We start from the raw sequence: 24,875 nt of genomic DNA, 5'->3' as shown, positions 1-24,875 counted from the left end.
TTTGAAAAAATATTATTCTTTCTTTTACAATTTTAATATTTCTCATCTCATTTTTTCAATTTATTTTATTTTGTAAATATTAAACGATTAAATTGCTGTTAAATAGAATTATATAACAATTTAGCAGATTTAAGAAAGAATTTTTAATCTCTCTCTCTTTATCCAGATCAATAATTGAATTACACGTCTTTTTCTCTATTTTTCTTTTCTCTTAATAATTAGCATTATAATACATGAAAATAATTATACAGATTGATAACGTAACATGGATATAATAAATTGTTTTTGAGCATAATTGGGCTTTCATTAATTTATTATTAACATGAAGTTCCATATTCAGTATTCCATCAATGCAGTAAAATATTTTCTGATTTTATAATCATACTTAAAATTTTGTATGAGATATAATCACAATAATTAATTTATAACTAGTGACTTTAGCTTTTATACGAATATAATATTGAATATTGAAAGAATCATTTAATTTGCATTAATGTTGATATAATATTAAATTATTGAAATAGGAAATTCATAGATATGAAGAATAAATAAAATTTATTAGTATTAATAATTTTGATGTTTTTATTGAAAGTAAATTATTAATTATAAATCAATTAAATTTATTTTGTTTTTATTTTAAATATTTATTAATTATAGCAATTTTGAAATATTTATAACACATTTATAAACAAATATTTATAAACATATTTATTCGAATTAAGTGAATACTAAAAATTATTTTATTGATAATTTCTTTTAAATATAATAGTATCTAAATATTGATAATTTTTATAAGAATATGTTAATTAATATATTAAAATTATTATATATGTAATTAATATAAAGCTATCTTTTATATAATAATAATAAATAATATTAATAAATTAATAAAATTAATATAATTATTAGATTTTAAATTTTAGATTTTAATTTAATGCCTTTTAAAAATAATTATTATTTATTAAAAAAAAACAATTTTTGAATAGAATTTTTAATTTTTTTAAAACATTTGCTATTATTTTCAATGTTTTTTCAATGTTTTTGTTCTATCTTTCAAAAAATCTTTTGTGGAAAAAAGATAGTGGTTTTTAATTTAATGATTTCATTGATTTTTTCTTTTACTTATGTTTAATATTTGATAAAATATGTATCTGCCAATAACAAATTAGAATTTTCATTATTTCTTTTATATTCTCATTAAATAGTAATGTTAAAACTAATACTAGTATCGAATTTATCGATATTACAAATTTCGATTCAGTATCAAACTTTTGATATATATTAAAATTTTAGATATCATCTTTCATTTTAAAAAAATATTAAACTAATACTATTTTGAATCGAAAATGTTTGTTTTTTACAAATGCTTTGATATTTTAGTTTTTTAAATATTATATTTAAAACCAGACACTAATTCAAGAGAGAATCAAGATAGAAGAGAACAGAACTCAGCAAACTGAATTAGATTTAATTAGATTTAAAAATAAAAGCTAAGATATTGAATAAATATCGAAATCTTTATAAAATATCAAACGATCGATATTTTATATCAATACCTTCATGAAATATCAAATAGTTTTTGATAACTTTGATATCGCTATAAGAGATATATATATATATTAGTATCGAAAAATGATACTAAAACTTATATATATTAATATTTTCTTAATTAATTATATTTTATTTTGATATCGTAATGTTTAAATATCATCAATCTATCAATATCTAATATTAATACCTATTAATATTTATTAATCCGATTATTATCAGTTATGTTATAATATTAAAATTAAAATTACATGATTTAATATAAAAGTTCTGAATAAAATTATAAATTTTATATGTTCATAAGAATTTTTATGACACACTTATAACAGTAAAAAAATTAAATTAAAAGAAGTTTTCATAGGAAGTCAAAATGACGTCTTTTATTTGATAAAAGATTATTTGAGAAGTATCTACAATATTCATGCTACTCAAACAAAGAGAGATTCATGATTCGTGGAAGTATTCTTAAAACGTTTTTAGATTAGATCAAAAAAAAAAAAAATAGTTTCCACCAAACTTAGATTCATTCTCAGATGATGTTTTATGCGTTGCGGAAATGGGAATCTGCGAGAAAGCACACGTGAAGAAGACGACCGCACATTGTTTTCCATTGGTTCGCAGAAACGATGTAGGTGCTATCGAACAACCTAATGAAATGAACATCTCTACCCACAATTTCATTGTATATTGATGTCAAGTAGTATACGAAGCCACGCCATGAGTCGTCATTATCGTACATCTTGTCTTCTATCTGTTTTGCATACAAAAAAGTGTGGGCGCATTGTCACGTACATTAAAATGTAAATGAGGAGTATAGTGTAATGACAAGCTTGATAGTGGATCAAAGTATGATCGGTTTTATATTTGCGCGTTATTATCGGTTCATCAATGATTGAGTAATAAGATTCAAAAAATATTGAATTGTTGTTATAATTGATTTGTTTATAATAGCGAATTAAAGCATTCGTTGAGATTAGTAGAAATATCAATTTTTATCTACACGTTTATCTACACATAATATATCAAATAATGTTGAAATTTAATATTATAAAATAATTTAGATGGCAGTAATGTAATATAAATTTCATATTTATAAACATTATACTATATAAAATGATATATATATATATATATATATATATATATATATATATATATATATATATTATACTATATAAAGCAATAAATTGAACATAATAAATAAAATATTGCTTATTAGAGCGAATTAATTTTTATAATTAAATATTTTCTTTATTATTTAATTTATGATACATTGCACAAGAAAAATTATGCGCATTAAATGAATAAAGTTTATGTTTTATTAATTGTAATAAATTTTTTAATGTATTAAAAAGTAATCAATAACATATAATATTAAATTTAAATAATATTATTTAGAATAAATAAATATAAATATATATAGAGAATAGTAATTTTTATTATATTATTATCTATCAGTCATTATCCGAATATCAGTCATTATCCGAGAATTATTATATCTGATTTCTTAATTTAATACTATAATAGAATATAATAGAATTTTAAATACCATAATTTTGACTGTTCTTATTATTTTTTATTATTATTTTGGTATTTCAGCTTTTGTAAATATAATTACAATAAGATTTTCATTTATATTTATATTTATTTTCATAACTATATTGTTCCAGCAAAAAGATTTCAAATCGAATGCAACAATAGGAAAATTTTTAAAAATCTTATAATTTTGGAAATATAAAATGCTGTATAAGTATAAAATTGATGGAAGCAAAATCGATTTAATATGAATACAGAATAAAATATAAAAATAATAATTTAAATTTCTGTTTATTATCGAAAGAATGAAAAAGCAAAAAAAAAAAATAAATAAATAAATAATATTTTTCTACACATATTTAAATAATTTTGAATGAAAATTTAAATTACGTTTGAAAAAATCAATTAATTTAAAACCATAAATTGTATCAAATTTATAAAATAAAAATAAATTTCTCAGAATTTTCAGAATTAATGTATGTATGTATATGTATATATATAGTATATGTATAGTATATATATAGTAGTATATTCACAATTTTCAACAATTTATGGAAATAGTATTATATTATTATTATTATAATAATTTTTATTGAAATGAAACATAATTCGATATTTATTTTAATATGCAATAATTTTGATCACTTAAATTGTTTAATTTTGGATTTCCATAATAGATTATGAAAATATATTTATAATTACATCACTATATGCGTATATTTATTATAAATTAATGACATTAAGTTTCAACATCCGTTATTAATTAAATATAAATATTAATTCTATTAAATATTAATTAATATTATTTAAATATAAAAATAATATAATAAATTAATATAAAAATAAAAATAATATAATATATTAATATTAATATTATTACTATTATTATCTACTATTATTATCTTAATAATTACTCTAATATTATAAAAAGCATTTTGATTATGATTTATTATTTAATTACTAATTATATTTTCATATAAAACAAATGAATATTTTATTTCATATCATGTACTTTCATATATATTCATATCTTGCATTTCTTTTGTAAGTAAAAAATAAAAAAAACTTTTGTGATTGTTCAAATGTCTAGAATATTAATTTTGCAAAGTTATTTTACATTTATATAAGCATTTTTGTATACAATTTTATTTATCGTAAATTAGTTTTTTTTTCAAATAAAATTGAAAAAAGTTTAATAAAAAAGTAATGATAATAAAATAAAATGAAAAGATGTAAAAAAAAAATTTAAAAAAACGATAAAATGAAAGAAAGAATTTTAGTAACTGCATAAACGATCCGTATATATTATATTTTAAGAAATGATCAGGATAAAATGACGAAAAGACATTTTGCAAATATGAATTTTCCACAATTATATAAGTGATGCTTTTCATTGTAAGAACATTCTTGCATATTATGCAATTTCATAACTGTGAATAATGTGTAATATTCTCTTTGTAGTTTTATATCTCTGAAAGCTCAAGCTATTGGCAAATTTCATATGTGCCTTCTAAGAATCTTCTTGGGATATTTAAATTGACAATATCAATAATATTCTAATATTGCAATATTAAAAAACACTTGTCTACATTTACTTGGATATATTATATTTTATTTAAATATATTTTATTTCTTTCTTAAAATATTTATTATATTTAATAATATTTAATATAATATTTAATTTTCATTATGATATTTTTTAATTTTATGAAAATAGAATATAATAACAAATCGTATGAATAACATTAAAAACATTTAAAAAATATAAATAAACATTTATGTTAATATATATATATATATATATATATTTAAATTTAATTTTTAATAAATATTAAAAACATTTAAAATATTTAAAACATTATATACAATATTACATTAAAAACATTTAAAAAATATAAATAAACATTTATGTTAATATATATATATTTAAATTTAATTTTTAATAATATATATATTAATAAAAAATATATATTAATAAAATTATATATATATTAATTTATATATATATATATATATTTATTAAAAATTTAAAAATTCATTTAATTGATTTTTTGATTCTATTTTGATTTATTTAATTTCGATTTCCTTATAAACAAATTGATGGTGAACAAATTGATTTGAGAAAGAATAATTTTATTCTATATTTTTTTGTTTATTTCTACATACAGACATAATCATCAATCAATAATTTATTCGTACTTTATCAAAAATTATCTAATTTCATTTATATTAAACAATTTTTAAATTTGATTTATTTAAAATAGAAAATTGAAATGAAAAAAATTATATTTTTTCTTTTTAACTTATTTTTTGTCTTTTCTAAGAAATTATTTTTATCTAGTTGTACTATTTTATAGTATTTTTATAAATATATGTACTTCCATTTTAAAGTCTATTTTTGTTACATATTTGTTATCGATATTTATTATAGATTTTATTTCATTACAATTTTATTTCGTTTCATGCGATAATGTAATGAACTTCTATTACTTGTTATGTTACTTTAAAAGACAAATCAAAACTGAAATTAACTTTAACATCAACATTATGGTTATAACATTATGTGTAATATAATTCTTGTAGACTTACACTTAACTAATTTAAACTTAGCCTTAACTTAATTGATAATGAATATATAAAAAAAAATGATCTTGTTATGTCTGTGAAATAAATGAACAATATATTCGCATGAGAGACTTTTAAAAAGGGTCGTCAGATTCAATGCAATTTGCCACTATTGATATAAGTCTATGAAACTTCAAATGACGGTATTTATAGCTATCATGATTATATCTGTCTCGTATATAAGCTAATATGTATATATCTATGAACCATATTAAGTTAATTTAATAATAATATTAGTTAAAAATTATGATACTTATATTAATTCTAAAATCTAATATTTATTTTTTAATAGAAATGATTTTATTATAATAATATTATAAAATATTATAATAATATTAAAAAATAATAACAAAATTATATACTGTAATGAATCGATAAAATATTAAAATATCAAATTTTAACATTAGAATTACTGATTTAAAATTTGTAATTATTTGTATATATATTATAAATGATTATAATTAATTTGACATAATAAAAATAAAATAATTTATACAATTATTATTAATATCAGTAAGAATTAAAAATAATTTTTGCAATTTTATAATTGTGAAAGACATCAAGAACTTAGCATTTTTTATTTTTATTTTTATTATATTATTATATTTTATATTAATTTATATATCAATTATTATATATTAAATATTATAATTAATATAAATATATTAATTATTTTATATTAATCATTCTTTTCTGCAAAATATTATCTTTTTATATGATTATATTATCTTCTTGAATGGATTTATTGGACATATATTGTATATAATTATATGTATATTTATTAATAATTATATATATATAAATATCACAATTTATTATTTAAAAAAGTTTAATGAAAAAATAAATATATTTTTAACAGAAATGTATTTTAAAATTGAGAAGTAATTTGGGAAAATTTTTTACAAATGTGCTAAATTCTACAAAGATAATTTTGTTGCACTTTTTTGTTAAATAAAAAGTTTGAAAAATTAAAAGATAAAAAAAAATATTACAAAATTTAATGGAATATAATTAAAAATCTGTTTTTAACTAAAGTCAAGTTTTGATACGTAAAATTTCTTATAAAATTAGACTTTTATTGTTTAGTTGTTTAGAATTATTTGTAATTTTTAGTTTATATATTTTAGATTGTACATTATTAATTATCAAAGTAAAAAATTATAAATTTAGAAAAATAAAAAATATCAACAACAATTAATGGAATTATTAAAAATAAATTTTAATTTTTAATTTTTGAAAGATATATATATATATATATTTATATAGACTAAAAGCATGAGTAAATGATTGTTAATAAAAGAAAAATCTGATAAAAAAATTTCTCTTTCGCAGATCGTTCTTATTTTTATGTTTCAAAATTTACATTGTATCTTTCAAGAAATAGATAAAATATATAATCTTAAAGAATTTTATAAATTCTAAGAATGATTTCAAATGTTATTTATTACATCCTGTATTGTATAGTTTCGATTATTTATATTGAACATTAAAAAAATTTCATTTTATTAAATAATAATTATTATATAATTGTATAATTAAATATTATATAATTAAATATATATATTATATATAGAATTTTAACAAATTTTTAATTTTTGAAATTTTATAAATTCAAAATCAAATCAATATAATAGTATTTAATTCTTTCTCTCATATTAATTATTGTAATAAAATAAATGAAATTGTAAAATTAAAATAAACTAAAAAATTAAATAAATTTAATAAATATAACTTTACATCGTAATATTATATTATATAAGCTATTTTAATATAATTATTTTTTATCAACATAGCATAAAATTAACAATTATGATTGTTAATTGCATTTTTAATCCTTAATTGCAATTAATAATCAAATAAAAAATATATACATATATATAAATTTATATATATTATATAATATAATTATATAATACAGATATGTTAGATTTATATATATATTCAATTTTTATTGTTAATTAATTTCATTTAAAGAATAATTTCAATTTTGATTAAATTAGAATTTAATCGTTAATTATAATTAATATTACATTTTCAATATATTCAATCCTAATATTCAATCAATTGAATCAAACAATTAAACCAATCACGATTCTAATCTAACTATAAATTTTAATCGATTAATGCTCAATTCTGTGTTTTAAGAATTTCGAATTATAAAAATAATAAATAATTTAAAAATTTTAAAGATGTTATAGATTTAAAAGATTCTCGAGTTTTCTAGTCTTTCATCCTTCCTATTATATATCCTATGCAAAACAAATGATATATATATATATATATATATATACGAAAAAATCTGTGAAACTGAAATTTTTATTCTCTCTAACTTTATTCAATTTAATCAAATAAAAAAATTCATGATTAAAACATTTATAAAAAAGAAAAAAAAAAAGAAAAATAAATAAAATGTCTTTCCTAAACCATACAACGAAAAATAAAAAAAAAGAACAATAGTGCTGCATCGATCGAGGTTAAACTTATAGCAGCATATACCTACATGCATATTAATTTCATACGTATTCAATAGAAACATTCAAAGTTTCTACCGAATACGATCACAGCAGATGGTTTGGTTTGGAAGAACATTCAGGTCGGAAATTAGGCGACGTTTTGTATTTCAGTTCGTAATTATTAATTATTGTTGATTACTAATTAATAAGATATTCATATAAGAAATTATTATATAATTAAGCAAAATTTATTATAATTAACATAAAATGATCTATATTTTTATTTTATTTAAATTTATCAAATTTATTTTTATAGTATCTATTTTATATAAATATAGTCTCTTAAGGAAGCGATATTTATATAATAATTTATTCGGTATAAAAAAAAATTATATATAGTATTAACAATTTTTCTATAGATTGATATGTATAAATGATATGAAAGTCGATTTGAATTTTTTAAAGAGTACTATATTTTTCATCGCATTAATCGATGCAGTGATGCAGATTTTCAGAATAAAAAAAAAAAAATACTAAGCCATTTTATTGAAAAATTTTTAATTTAGGAAATATTTTAACTTAAAGTTTCTAAAAGTTATCATATAAAAAACGAAAAAACATAAAGAATTGCGGATACCTTATCTTTCATATGATAAACTTTATAATTTTTATAAATTATAAAGTTATTTCAAGTTATGATAATTCCTCCTTAATGATTTTTTGACATAAATAATTTAAATAATAAATAATAAAAATTATATAATCCAATTTAAAAAACAAAGGCCATCTTCACATAAATCTCTATGAGAAACTATTAATATTTTATTGAAATTGTATAATATATATTTCTTCTTATAGAATAGAACAACTTTTGTAAGAATATTTTTATTACAAAATTTTTAAATAATATTTTTATTATACGATCATTTTTTTTTTAAGGATATTTCATTTTATTTAGATAAAATATATACTCTATGTATACATTTATTTTTTAAAATTCTTTATTTTTTTAAAATAAAGTTTTATATTTATTATGGAGATTAAAAAATATATATACATAAATTAAAGATTAAAATTTTCTTAATATTCACAAGATTAAATATTTTATTATTAAATTATGTAATAATTATTAAAAAATTTATTGAATTAGTTTTTATTAGAATGAACAAAAAACAAGAAAAATAAATTAAGAGGAAGCGAAATGATTTGTAAAAAAATTACTTCTTCCTCTTCTCTTTTTCTTTTGAATTATAAGAAAAAAGAAAATATTTGTATTGACAACTCTAATTGCCGTCTTAAAACTTAAGTAAATTGAAAACTTTTTTGCGGTACTAGATTGCATAAAAAGTTATTATAGCATATAAAATAGTATAGTTTTATTATAGCATATAAAATATTTGCGTACATATACTATCTGTGAATTCTTTACACTAAAATATTTGGTTTCCTCCTGAACGAGGTAAACTAAGAAGGAAGAAACGAAAGGAGAAGCTAAGTAGAAAAGAACACACAATTAAGTTGTTCGAAGTAATAGTTTCCTACTGAAAAGAGAAAATAGCATCAATTTGAATTCGCACACGAAAGAATAAAAAATTTTACTCTCTTCTCTTTTCCTGTGAAAACTTTTATATCAATCAAGCTTTTATAAAAAAAGCTTCTGGAATATGCTTTTCGATTAACAGGACAATTCAAAATTTTACTTTCAATTATCCAAATTGAAACATATAATGTACCAGGGACAAGTAAGATCTCCTTTTTGACAAGGAGAAGGAGACAACACTATTGACAAACATGTTCCAGAAAGGTCACAATAATGCACACAATTTGTCCACACCTTGTGAGGAGGAGGTGTACGACTGGCATGAACGCACGATAAATCTAGAGTCCTGACCGCAAGTGCCCATTCCAAATCCTCCATAAACTAGCTACAACCTGCAACACAAACAAAGCCCCTGGTATTGATAAGATTACCTACACCAAAGATATTAAAATTACATAGCAAAATTACATTTCATTATGCAACTTTACTAGGTCTACAAATTATACTTCAAAATGGCATTTTTTAATTCTTTTTTTATGAAAATAATTTTTCCAAAATCCTGAAGGTATCTGATAAACTTACAAAGTTTAATAAACCTAATCAGAAAATCATAAAATATTGTATATTATAAATAAAACATTTTTTATAAAATGTAAAATATATATAGAGATACAATCTTGTGTCAAGATTATATTTATAATTCTATCAATCCTAAATTATATAGAAATCACATCTCTGAATTATAAAAAAAAAACAATGTACATCAAAACAGTATTATGAATTTCGCGTTTAATTTTGCATAACAGAAAATCTATTATGGAATGAAAACAATAGATTTATTCATGCATATTTAATTAATAGATACTTGCATAGTTGAATAATATCTTTTAAATAAACATAAGATGAAATCTTCTGATAACTGTTAGTATATAATTAGAATCAATTCTAAAAATCTAAATTTATATAATAATACTTATTTTAAAAATTGATATTTTAATAACTAATATTATCATATTTGAAAATATAAATGTAATTACATGATAATATTATTGTATCAAAATAATTTAGAAATATAATAACGTAATATTATATTATAAATTCAATGATTTTTTTTCTTATAATCATTTCAACAATATAAATTTTTCTTAAAAATTCTGTTAATGGTATTTTAAAATACATATATTTTGATTAAACGTTAATTAATTAATAGATAATAGAGTTTAGAGAAGAAAACACCGAATAATTGAAAAAAATATTTTAGAAATGTTATTTCTTTCAATCAGAAATTGAAAATTTTTCTTCACGAAAGATAAGAAAGCATAGATTTTTCTTGAAAGTGGAAACGAAAATAAAGATAGAGAAAATACTTGACTGAACACTTAAATATGTTACACTACTTTCCTTTCTCTGCCTCCTTGACGATGATTCATGAAAATTTTATGTATACTACATTTATATCAATGAATATACGTATCTTATTTACAATATTTTTTATATTCATAATGATCTGTCAATAATTTATTTAGAAATTGTAATATATTGTAATAATTATAATTTAGTTAATAAATGCAATTATAATATAAATGATAATTTTTGTTTTAATCTTATTTATCGAATTTTTGTACTTCAATTTTATCGTTATTATAAAAAGAAAAATAAATAAGGAAAAATTTATTTCAATAAAAATTTTTCCATATTTTATTCGAACTTAAGAATTTTTTTTTTTAGATATGAAGAATGTAATAGAATTACATATATAAAAGATATTTTACAACATCAAATTTTTATAAATGATACATATATAAGTATATATATACTAATATATATGTATAATATATACTAATATATTAAAATATTTGCACATACTCATATTTTCTAATGAAGTATCCTTTTATTAAATTCTTTATTTCATTTTCATGATATCAAAACTTTGTTATATTATAATAAAAAAATAATAAAAAAATTATTTAAATACTATAATAAATACAATGATGCATAAATACTATTTATAATCATTATTTTTTTTAAAGTATTTATTGCTTATAAAAAACAAAATAAGAATCATATTCATAAAAAATTGCACAGATATTATCAGAAACTTTTATTTTAAAGATAATTAAACAAGTTAATTAAAATTTCATGAAAAAGATCTTTAAAGTGGTTTACAAATTTATTTAAACATTGCACGTTATGTATTATAATCATCAAACAAGCAAAGACAAATATAATTTGCATCACGTGGATTTTCAGTCTAATCTGATTGCATTTCATTATCATATTTTTAAACATTATGATAAAATCAATACACAAAAAACAGATATGAGTCTTAAATTACTTTCAGCCTTAGTATGATATGTCACAAAATTCTCTTTATATTTTAAATCTTTTACATAATTAGATTGATTTTCAACGAGACAGTTTCATTAAAAAGTATATTCTCCCTTGAATGATTCTCAGTATGCATCATTTTCTACAATTTTCATCTCGGCTCGAAAATATACGAAATTATTAGATGGCAAGGATTCAAAGGAATTAATAGATAATATATCATTAGCCTGAAAAGACAATGATATAACTGTGAAAGAGATATTTTTCAGAAAATAAAAATAATAACCAATTTTATATAATTATAAATTATATAATTAATAATATTAATATTATTAAATAAAATTAAATTATTAATAAAATTAAGATAATATTAAATAATTAACAACAGTATTCATTATATTATAATTATTTTCAAATTATGTTATATATATTATTTATACATATTTAGATAATTGATATAATATTGATATTAAAAAATATAATATAAACAAAATGTTGTAAGTAATTTCAAATCGGATCATTTCTATCTAATTCAAGATTATCAAAAATATCTTTTCAGCTAATATTGATGAAAAAATTTAATCTAATCTTATGATCCTAAAATTAAATATTTTTACAATCTTTTTTTCTTAAACTGTTTTAAAATTATTGAAATATTGAATATATTATAAAAATATTGAAACATATTTGATAAAACATATTTGACTTGAATTTTGTAATAATCTTTTTAATAAAATATTTTTTCTATTAAATTATATAAATTATTTTATAATATCAATATTCAATATTGATTCTAGTTTTAAATATTTTGGATGTACAATGCTAAATTAAAAAAAGAATCCATAATAAATCTTGTGTAGCTTGAAATCTTAACACTAGATTTACGGTTGTCAATTTGAAAGATTTTCGATTTTATGCGTAAAAAAATTCTGAATATGCAAATATTATTCTTTAAATATTATATATTGGTTTTTAATGATATAATGCAGCAAATATATATTTTTATTCATTTTCTCTGAAACATTTATATTTTATTATTTTTAGATGTTGTATATCTATTTTTATGAAAATTCGTCAATTTGATGGATTAATTTATATAGATCAATTATTGCGAAATAATAAAAATGAAATAACAATGAATAAGAAAAAGCAACATCAAGCAAATGACGATTAACAATAAATACATAATCAAACAAGTTGTTTATAATGGTGATATTATAATAAATAATCAATAGTAAATTTTGTAGAAAAAAGAAATGATTTTTGTAAGTGAATCTATTTTATTATTTTATAAAACAAGTAGATTTACGTGAGAGATAATTTCAACATTTTGTAAAAAAAATAAATAAGTGCTATTTCGAAGCTTAGAAAAAATTTATTTTCGTAAGTGAAGATTTGAATTTTTCAAGATATTTTCAAAAGATATTTATAAAAAAATATTTTTTTTACGTTTATATTATTATGGACAAGTCTTCAAAAGGCATGGAATTGATAAAAAAAATAATAAAAAGAGTAATAAGAAGAATGAAAATAACATAATATAATAGCATAAATTAAGATCAATCTGATATATCGATTCTGATATAAATGAATTATGCAAAAGCGAGAAAAAATTTTACAATATAAACGAAATTGAACATTCTGATGACAGGGGGGGGGGAGATGAAAATTAAACATAACGTAAAAGAAAAACAATACATATTATTTCAGATATTGAAAGCGAAAATGAAATAAAAAAATGATAATAAAGAAAATACTGTGAAAGCAGGATCCCGTAAATGGCTTCCTCATGTATTTTATAATTGTTTTTAGATTTGGCAGCCATCAATGTCTGGATTATTATACAAAGATCACTGGAGTAAATAAAATTTGAAAAAATTTTCTCTTTCAATTAGGTGAAGAATTGGACAGTGACTATCACAAGGAAAATACTAGCTTCAATTTAGTGTCCAAGGTCTAATTATATTTTCATTAAATCTAACAAGTATATATGGGAAAAATATATATCCAAGATAAAGTTTATAGGTAAAAAATGTATTGAAGATAACAATAAATAAAAATTTATAAATTTTAAATAAATAATTTACAAAAAATTGCATTTTAAGATACTTGTCAAAAAGACGGATTTTAGTAAAAAAAAGGTATATAGTCAATGTCCATAAATTTAGTTTGTTAAAAATCCTTAAAGTATTATATATTTTTAAAAAAAATTTTGTAATTCATTTTTGAAAAAAAATTTAAAATTAAATTTTAAACATTACATTTTTACATATAAATAATTATATATATTTATAAATTATTAATAATATACATATATATATATATATACTTTCCCTATATATACTTGTTAGATTTAATGCAAATATAATTAGATTTTGGACACTATATATATGTGTGTATATATATATATATATATATATATATTATTATTAATAATTAATTTCTAATGAATTAAAAAAAGAATTACAATAAAATTTTGTTCATATAAACATATTGTGAAACAAGCAAATTCATATAAATCTATGTAATTTCTTCTATTATCAATGATTCTTTGATAAATTAATAAGAATTTTTTCTAAAATGCACGATAATGTATCAAATATTAAAAATTTTTGGAAAAAATTTTGGAAGCATAATAACTAACTAATGTTTAATGAATATAATTTCAAAGATACAATTTATGTTTTCAATTATATTATTATAAAAATATTTATATTAGATAATTGGGATAATAATAACCAAAGTTTAAATAATCAAACACTATTAAAATTTTGTTCATAAATGATTCTTGTTAAAATGATTCGAAATATATTTCAATATTTCAAAAAATGAATATGCAATCAAATAAATAAAAAATATAAATAAACATATATTTTATTATCATATCGTTCGACTTATGAATTATTAAAAAAATTCGAATATGCTACTGTACTGTCAAATTCTATACTCATTTAAAAAATATCAGATGTTTCTTGAATAATATCTTTTTATATCTTTTTTTGCATATTATTTCTTTATAGAGATTTCTGAAAATAAAAATTTGAAAATCAACTAGCAGTGAATCTATTTCATTGTATTTATAAATTTGCAAAAATAGCATCTGTTAACACATGAAGCAAACATTTCGAACATTTGCTTTAATTATATATAATTTCAAAATTAAACTATGATACTGGTTAATCTAATGGAATAATGAAAAAATAATTTTTTAGTAGAGAAAACTAAATTCATAAGCTCATAGATATTTTATAATATTAACTATAATCGATTTTGATAAAATTTTGCAAATAAAAAAGAACAAAAAAATTTGAAAACACATTTTGAGAACACATATTTTTTGTTGTTGTTAATTTCTATGTTCAAGAGATAAGATAATTTTTTAAAATTGAAAGTTGAAAAATTATTAATTAGGATAATTTGAAAACGAATTGTAATAGAAAAAAATGAAAAATATAAAATATAAGTAATCTGATATATCGAAATCGAAAAATTTAAATTTTGCAATTATGTTATTATTCTTCCAAACTGATAAATATATTAACTTATTTTTATGATTATTTGTATGATTTATTTATTATATAATTCATCTCTCAAAGAAAATTAATATTCGAATATTATTTGAATTATTTTGTCTTAAAATTCCATTAATTTATAAAAAAAAAATTAATTCTCAATTCATTCAAATTTTACTAGTGTAACATTTCCTACATAACAACAACTAATTATGATTGTTCAGAACGAATTCTTTCAAACGTGAGATGCATCAATGAGACAAAACGAAGGATTCCAATGTCAGTTGGTATTACTGGTCAGTGAACCAACGGCTGTTCCATTTGTCGTACAGACGCGTCATCATGAAGTCATATTTCACGACTTATGGTAATTACGATCTACCACCCAAGAGTCACATTCAGCAGCGTGTGCATGCACATGTATCAGCATGGAAGACTCTTTGTCAAAGACCATGTATATTTATATATGGTCATATATGTGTGTATCAGTTCGTATACGTATGCATAAAATGTATATACTAATGTAAATGTCGTGTGAAACGATAGAGCGCATGAACCTCGGTCAGGCAGCCAAGCATCCGCGTATTACGGTTTTCAAAGGACGAATTGTAGCCATTTGTCGGCACAACCGTAATATCAATCTTCAGTATACAGCTCTGACCGCGACACAAATTGTCGCTTCGAATAATAATTATCTGTTGTCTGTCCGAGATGAACGCCATCTTTCTGTATTGTAAATTTTATTTTACTATGAGACATACTTAAGTGCTTAGATTTAAAAAAAAAATAGTAAATGATAGTATATTTTATTTTTTTTCTCTTTATGTATTTTTATTTAGAATGTACGTAATATAACCGAACAATGTATGATTTTATGTGAAAAAATAAATTGGAAATATAGAATAAAACTTTTTCAAAGCTTTATTTTTGAATAAAAAAAAGTTCAAAAAGTAATGATTAAAATTGATTATTTTTTTATTAAGCACAAATGAATTATTGTAAATAAATTACTGTACATAAGTAGAAAAAAAAATAAGTAGAATAAAATTTTATTATCTAAGATTTTATTTTTAAAAAAATTATTGAATATTGTAAAGAAATCATGTAATTTTCAAATTTTAAAATTCATTATTTTTTTAAAAATTATTTAAACAAAAAATATTTATTTTTTATTTTTCGTTAATTTTTATATGTTTTAAATTATCTATTTATTGATACTTCATTCCTATTTTAGTTTCGTAATCAGAAAATAATTTCATTGTCAATTTTCATTTTCATAAATTTTTCTTTTTAAAATAAAGTTTTGAAAAAATTTTATTCTGTGTTTTTGATTTATATTTTTTTATCCTTTATCTTTTATCATTTTATTCTTTATCTTTTATCATCTAATGTATAATCAGCTACTCTGTATATAAATAAATATAATTTGATAATGCATTAGAATTTAAATTAGTTTTTATCAAAACTATTATATTATATTATTATATTAATCAAAAATTTTTAATATTAGTTCATTTTTGATTTCAATAATTTTTTTGATAAAAAATTTTTATGCTTGGATTGTAGATTATTATCTTGATTATCTTGATTGAAAATTGTTTAAAAACAGAATAAATAACTCATCTAAAATAGTATTTAGGTAATTTATTTAGATAATAAGTTTCGGAAATTGAGAATAAGATTGTTAAAATATTTCTTTCTTAAAATCAATTATTATTCAAAATATTTTTGAAAAAAAATCTATTGTTTAATGAGATGTAAATATTAATAAGCAATTTTGAATTATTTTAAACTTTTAAGAATCTAAAATATTAAAATGATTTAAAATTTACTATTAGATCAATTAAAAAACTTATATTCAAAAAATAATAATATAATCTATCTATATATTATGCAAAATCTTAGAAAGAGTTTAAATATTTATAAAAGTATTATAAAATTAATCAATCTATAAACGTACATAAACATTCAAAAATGTTAAAAAGCATTCGTAATGAATCTTTTTATTAATAATTTGTTTTACATTAAATGGCGTGAACTTCATAATTTATTATTAATTAATGAACTTATTAATTGACAGTTTTCTCTCAATGCATACAAAAAATAAACTTCGTTTGAAGTAATAACATTTTTCTGAAACATTTCCAAACATTTACCACTATTTGCATTTATTCGCATTTCTACTGATCGGTCAAATAGCTAGTAAATATTCGTAAACTACTCATGTGGTTAGCAAAGACGCACTTTTACACATCAAGAATTTCAACCGATGAGTAGAAACATAGAAAAGTTGTCTTTAACCTTTTGCACGAGATATTTGTGGCTCGACCAGAGATATTTTGAGGAAACGATGTATCAATCAGGTTTGTTTCAACAAACAGTTATCCATCGATAGAGATGAATAATTATATAAAGAAAATTGATATTTATAAAAATTGAAAAAACAAATATTTTACAATATATTTATAAAAATATTCTTTCTATGTTTTTAAATCGATTCTAAACCTAATGAATATTTATTTTTTTTACTATTAATTATTTTGTTAAATTTGTTATGATATTTAGTATTGTATTTAAGATATATATCGAATATTAAAAATATTAAATGTATTATTACTGAAATAATATATTTAGATTCTGGATTTTTATTGAAATATATATTAGCAATAATAACTTTTAAAATAAATTATATTAAAATTATACGTATTATTATGGTAACTCTTGTATTAAATATCTATTGAAATAAAATTATTTGATAATATGAATACTTTGGCTTAATATTATTATGAAAATTAAATTATAATACTAAATTAATAACTTATTTATTGGTACTATTAATTTATATGATAAAATATTTTATACATTTTATTATATAGATTTGAATCATTATATATTTAAAATAATTTACATTTAAACATATTTTAAATATAATTATAATAATTATAATATAATTATATAATATTAAAATTAATATTAATATAAAATAATATAATATATAATAAAATGTAATTGTAATAAATATTATAAAAATCTTAAAAACAAATTATTAATCCATAAGAATAACAAGAATATAAAAAATATTTTTTATATTTTAAACTTTCAAGATTTTATAAACACAAATTTTGTGTTTATTTTGCAATTGAATCGATTTCTAATTGTTTATCATTTTAATAATATCACTTGCATATCATTATTCACAATTTTTTTGTGCTGTAATCTCAATCTTCAATAAAAAATAATGAATAAAAACTATAGACATAAATCTTATTCAGATTATTATAGATTTCTATTTTTTCATATTTTATATATTTATCTTTGAGAGATTATCATCTTTCGATTCAATTCATAAAAATATATTTTTGATAATTATTATTTATTATGAATTATTATATATATTTATTAAAATAAAATGTATTTTAATTATTATAGATTTTTCAATATATAAATTCGTTATATTTATATTATATATTGCTATATTATTTGTTCCTTTCTATTATTCTTTCTATTATTTTACATTTAAAATACATTTCCATCAAATGTATTTTTTTATTATTTATGTTATTATTTATGTTATATCATTTATTATATTAATAAATATAATAATTTTTTTTAATTGTTAAACTTTATGCTTCATTTATTATGTAATAATAATTCTTCAAGTAGCATATTTCTAAATAAATAATTTATTTTTGATATTTGTGATATAAAATTATGTGAAAAGTTTATTGATATTATTTATTCATATTATTATTATTTATTTATTTATACATTTATTCATTGATTTATAATGATTTATTATTTTTAAATTATACATTTATTCGTAGTTATTAATCCTTTAATATTCTGATTTTTTTAAAAACATACGAACTTATTTTTGGAATAAATTCATATTCAGTCATATGTAATCGAAAGTTACTAAAATTCATGCATACGTGACAAATTTTTCAACTAGTTTTTCTGGAAAACGAAGCTTCAAACGTAAAATTTTATCCAATATTTTCAACTTATTTTTTCACGTAGAATTCATAGTCGCATCATGAATACCGAAACACCCTGTGGCCTATTTCAAATTTTCACACGAAACTTAGTCAAATATAAACAATAGGATTTACACATACAGAAATATCTTATTTGATTTTGACATCTTGATTTTCTATTATTACTCGCGATGAAAAATATTTCATATGAAAATTGGATAATGAGCAAACATATTATGGTTACATATATACATATATATATATATATATATATATTAATAATTTTTTTTTTTTAATAAAATAAAGATCATAAGAAGAACAAATCTATTTTTTTATGATTTTGTATCTAAAAATTCTTTTTAAATATATATATATTTAAAAATTTTTTAATAATCAATCAATGTAGTTCGATATATATGTTTAAAAATTATGAATTTAGATTATATTTCAATTTTAATTTTGCAAAATTTATTTTATGAGAAGAACGCAAAAATATAAGGAACACAAAAAATACTTGCTCATGTTTCTTTTTATCTTTCATACAATAAATTTTACAAAATTCCAGTTGAAATATCTGCTCATAATTTTCAAGTATACATAGATTAATACTTTTTTATAGTGAATATCGATTAATGTATTAAAAAATATATAATTTCATTAAAAAAAGAACAAAGTTGGTATCTTTTACGCATCCATTCACAAAAAACTATCAATTACAATTTTTATGCGAAACATTTTCCGCTACGAGTAAAATAATATTGAAATAATAAAGATATCAAAATGAGATGAAAAATATCTTGTATAAATATTACCAAAATTTTCAAAATTTAATTTTAATAAAATTTGATTTGTAAGTAACGAAATTTTGCAATGATATCGATGATTCTATAGCAGAAATAAACGACACGAGATCACATCGTTCTTTCCGATCATCGTTTATCCCTTCAGAGAGTTCAATCCCTCCAGAGATCTTGTAAGTCAGAATGTTGGTGTTGCAAGGTTGGCCGCTATTGTGAACAAGAGATTTATCGAGACACGTTCCATCCACGCCTTCGAGGAGTCGAAGGGTACCACGATGTTGTCATTGTCGTCGATGTCAGAAAGTGTATAATTTTTTACTGAATTCGTAACGAATCCACCGCATAGAAATTCAGCCGGTACGATCGGTCAACGATCCGTACGAGTGATATCGAGTGACATCCGGCGTGGTAACGTGCAACGTCATTTATTACGAGAACGAACGTTCGGCATGTACCACGTCCGATGACAATGAACTCTTTCGGATTGGCTCGAAGGTCCCCACTGTGCGATCGGTCGTTTACATAGCTCCTACTTGATTTTCCTCGCGTATGGTTCACCGTTTCTCTCTTTCTTCACACGAGAAACGGAAGACGCGGACGAACTGATTTATCAGTAGAACATGACACTTACCTGGAAGGAGGAAGTGAGCGAACGCTGCGCGGTTCATCAATTTGGCGAAAGATGTTAAACTCACCTGAAATCATAAAAATAGAATTGTGAAATAGATATTTCGTGAAAATTTTTTTTTATAGATTTTCTTTTTTTTTTATCGGAAATTCTTATGGAATAATTAATTTTAAGTATGCATTATGAGAATTTTTTGAATGACGATCGAATTATATAATTTTTCCAAGAAATGCAAAATATCTAACTTTTTATTTGTATATGTTTTTAATATAAGTGTTGTCATTGGTATAAATATATGCAGTTGTTTTGTATATAAATCAAAAGATTGACATCCGTCGTCGAGATTACAATAGCGAACAAAAATATAAAACTATTCTTTAAAACAAAATAACTTTTTTACAATTGAACGACTTGAATTTTTTTCGACAAAATTATTAGAAGGATTAATTTATTATATAGGTATAAAATTTTAAAAAAATGTTGCAATCCGAATTGAAATCATGAAGAAAATAATAAACATTGATTTTTACAATTTTATTATTTGAAAATATATAATAAAAATTTAAAAGATGTATTTAATTTAGATATATTATTATTTATTTATTTATATAAATTTAAAAGATATAGATTTATTTCAATTATATATACGTTAATTTCACATTTCATTCAAATCAATTAATATTGTGAGCTACAAATAAAATAAATTAAAATATGAAAATCGCAGTTTTTCAGAATTTTCGTAATAAATCTTATATTTTTCGATCACTGTCATTTTTCTGCATCAAAATTTTGAAATATGAAATTTTTAGCATATATTGCACATATAAATGACATAAATTTACGAAATGAATTTTTTAAATTTTCATAAATTCAGAAAAAAATTATAAAAAGCAATCTTTACTATTTTTTTAACCCAATTAATTAAATTAATTAATCAAATTAATATTAAGATCATTGAAATTCATAAGGTGAAATGCAGAGAAAAGAGTACAGTTTTGATAATGATTGTCCAAATATTATGCTATGATATTTTTCCATAGTAATCGTTACTATTTTTATTTTATTTAATAAAAGTTTTAAATTTTTACTATAATAAAAGTTTCTACAAGTTTATTAAAATAAAATTTATTTTAATTTATTTTATGATTTTTAGATTTAAAAAAAACAAAATTATATTAGTAAGAATCGTAGTTTTAATTTATTAATAAAAATTTGAAATATTCTTATTTTTGTTCATGATATAATAAAAAAAAATGAAATGACAAATTGTTATAAATATAAAATATTTGATTGATAACTATATAAAATTTAAATTTTCCAAAAATTATAAAGATGAGTTATAGATTTATTATTTTATGAGTTATAGATAGTATTTGTCATACTAATTATGGATCATCATAATTGTGTAAATTTAAAAAACATAATTGTCATATTATTATCAATTATTGTAAATAAAATAAGTTATTCATTTAATTATACTTATTTTATTATTAAAAATAATATTTTATAATATTTATTAGATTATTTTATTTTATTTATACATTAATAAAACTTTTTTATTAATAGTATAATACAATTTCATAATTTATTTGCATTAAAAGTAAGCAAATTAAAAATGTCTGTATCAATCCATAATTTTTATGTTTATGCAAAATATTACATATAAAATTCTTGAAATTTTTTTATTTGATTTTTCTATTTATTATTATTTTTATACTCAGCAACAAAAAATAAAATGGGTATCTCATATTTATATATATTCTTTTCTTTGCATGATAATTATAATTTTTTTTTGTTATTATTTTCTTTTATTATTTTTCTGGTATCATCGTTAAAAAAAGATTTTTAAAGCATTTAAATTAAATAACACATCTACTCTGTACAATATGCATTATTCTGTACATATATTTAAACGTAATTCTCTTTGTTATATATGGTGTAATGCTTTCTTTCTTGCGAGAGTACCGTTTTTCATCAGTATTTTTGTGGTAATATACTCTTTTTATTTCCTTTTTTGCGATTGAACATTCCCTTTGTATTTCTTTCTGACAAGTATCAGAATGTTGCAGTTTATTTTTAGCAAAAAAAATACAATTCCACAAAATTAAAATAAAATTCAAACATACATTCTAAATTAAAATATTTTATAATATTTATCATATATAATTATTGTATTTATTAAAATATTCGGATATCAATAATTTATATGATAAGAGAAAAAAAATGAATTTTAAATTTGCAAAATGTTAAATTAAAATTAAAAAATTTTTTACAAAAATATTTATCTCTTTACGTTAAAATAAATTGTAAAATTAGCAAAAATAATAAATTATTAAATTATCAAGAAATAATGAATCATTTAATAAAGAAATAAGTAGTTCTATTCATTAATAAAATATAATTTTTAATGAAGAAAATAAAGAAAATCTATATAAATAAATCTAAATAATTCTATTTATTAATAAAATATAATTTTTAACTCTTTTAAAGTTTTTTATATTTTTGTTAGCATACTAGTTTTATTTTCTAATTAAAAACAAAATATAAAAAAAGATTAAAAAGTAAAATAATGCTGTACTGTAGATTTCTATTCTCTTTAATATAAAATCATTTATATTTAAATTTATTTAATTAGTAAGATTTCGTTAAATTAGTAAAACTTCAGATTATCAAAATAAAAATATTGAAGTTTGCAACAAAGAATATTTATATTTTTTATAATATATTTTATAATATATTTCATTAATAAATAGCATTTTGTTAATGAAATGATTGAATGTTTCTTTACCTGTATTCACAAAATTTTTTTTTATGTTATTTATCCAATATAAAAAGTTGTCTGATATAAGGGCAAAATTTCTTGATTCAAAAATTTGATTTAATATATATATACACGTGCTCACATTATGACATATACATATATATTATACATATATGAATATATACCTTTTGTTACGAAACCATTATTTTATATTCTGATACAAAATTTTTAGTATAAAATTCAGATAATAAACCGGTATTGAATAAGATTGTAAGATTTAAGATTAACTAATTTAAGCATGTAGTAATATTACAAATAATATTAAGATAAAAAATCGATTAGTTTAAGATTATTAATAAATTTTTACATCTAGTTACTATGAATTATTAAATCATGTACATGATTAAAATCATGATCATGTACATGAAATATTATATTTAATAAATTATTTTTTATAATATATTTTATATAATATATATTATTTATTATTATAATTGTTAAATTTATAAAAACTATAAGTAAATTTAAAAAATAGCATCAAAAAGTAAAATAAATATAGAATTTTAATATATATATTTTAATATATTTTTCTTTTTAGACAAGAAGTCATCAAATTTTATATTATATTTATATGTAATTTAAAAAATAAAAAATATAATATGCTTAAAATATTATAATATCAAAATTAATAAATTTAATAAATTTAAATAAATTTAATAAATGTAATCTAATTATTTTATCATTAGGATTGGAAAAATATAGATCAAAAATATAGATCATTCAAATAAATAAATAGAAATAAATATTTTGAATGATATAGAATTTTATTTTATTTTATAAATTATTTTTTTTAGAAATAATAATTACACGATTATCATAATATTTTAATATTTATTAAAAACCCATATAAATATAATATAAATATTATTTCGAATAAAATAAAAAAAATAGTATTTTAAATAAATATTTTTTCAATTTAATAATATCACAATACAATACAATTAAAATTATACTATCATATAATCATACTATCACATAATATAATATATAAAACATAATATATAAAAAAAATTTATTTATGAATAAGAAACGAACAATTGAATCTTTTTTTATTTTTGGCAGTTTAAGTTGAACGGAAAGAAAGTAAATATTTTATTTTTATTATAT

The 24,875-nt window shown here is 18.6% G+C and overlaps 1 protein-coding gene and 1 non-coding gene across 2 annotated transcripts in view; both read right to left on the bottom strand.

Moving 5' to 3' along the window:
* Positions 1-10,100, bottom strand: part of LOC412552 (CCR4-NOT transcription complex subunit 6-like) — a 91,783-nt gene extending 81,683 nt beyond the window's left edge. Inside the window, exon 1 of the mRNA XM_026441708.1 lies at positions 9,997-10,100. Within this exon, the coding sequence (XP_026297493.1) occupies positions 9,997-10,066 (70 nt within the window). The 5' untranslated portion in view covers positions 10,067-10,100. The remainder of the gene's footprint in view (positions 1-9,996) is intronic.
* Positions 10,101-20,710: 10,610 nt separating this feature from the next.
* Mir6061 (microRNA 6061) lies at positions 20,711-20,789 on the bottom strand. The gene has a single exon (NR_127336.1). It is a non-coding gene; the product is annotated as a microRNA 6061 (primary transcript).
* Between the last annotated feature and the right edge of the window lie 4,086 nt (positions 20,790-24,875).

This window comes from Apis mellifera, linkage group LG7, assembly GCF_003254395.2.
Source record: "Apis mellifera strain DH4 linkage group LG7, Amel_HAv3.1, whole genome shotgun sequence".
Classification (NCBI taxonomy): domain Eukaryota; kingdom Metazoa; phylum Arthropoda; class Insecta; order Hymenoptera; family Apidae; genus Apis; species Apis mellifera.
Note: the sequence above shows the minus strand (reverse complement) of the source record. Positions and strands in the feature narration are given on the sequence as shown.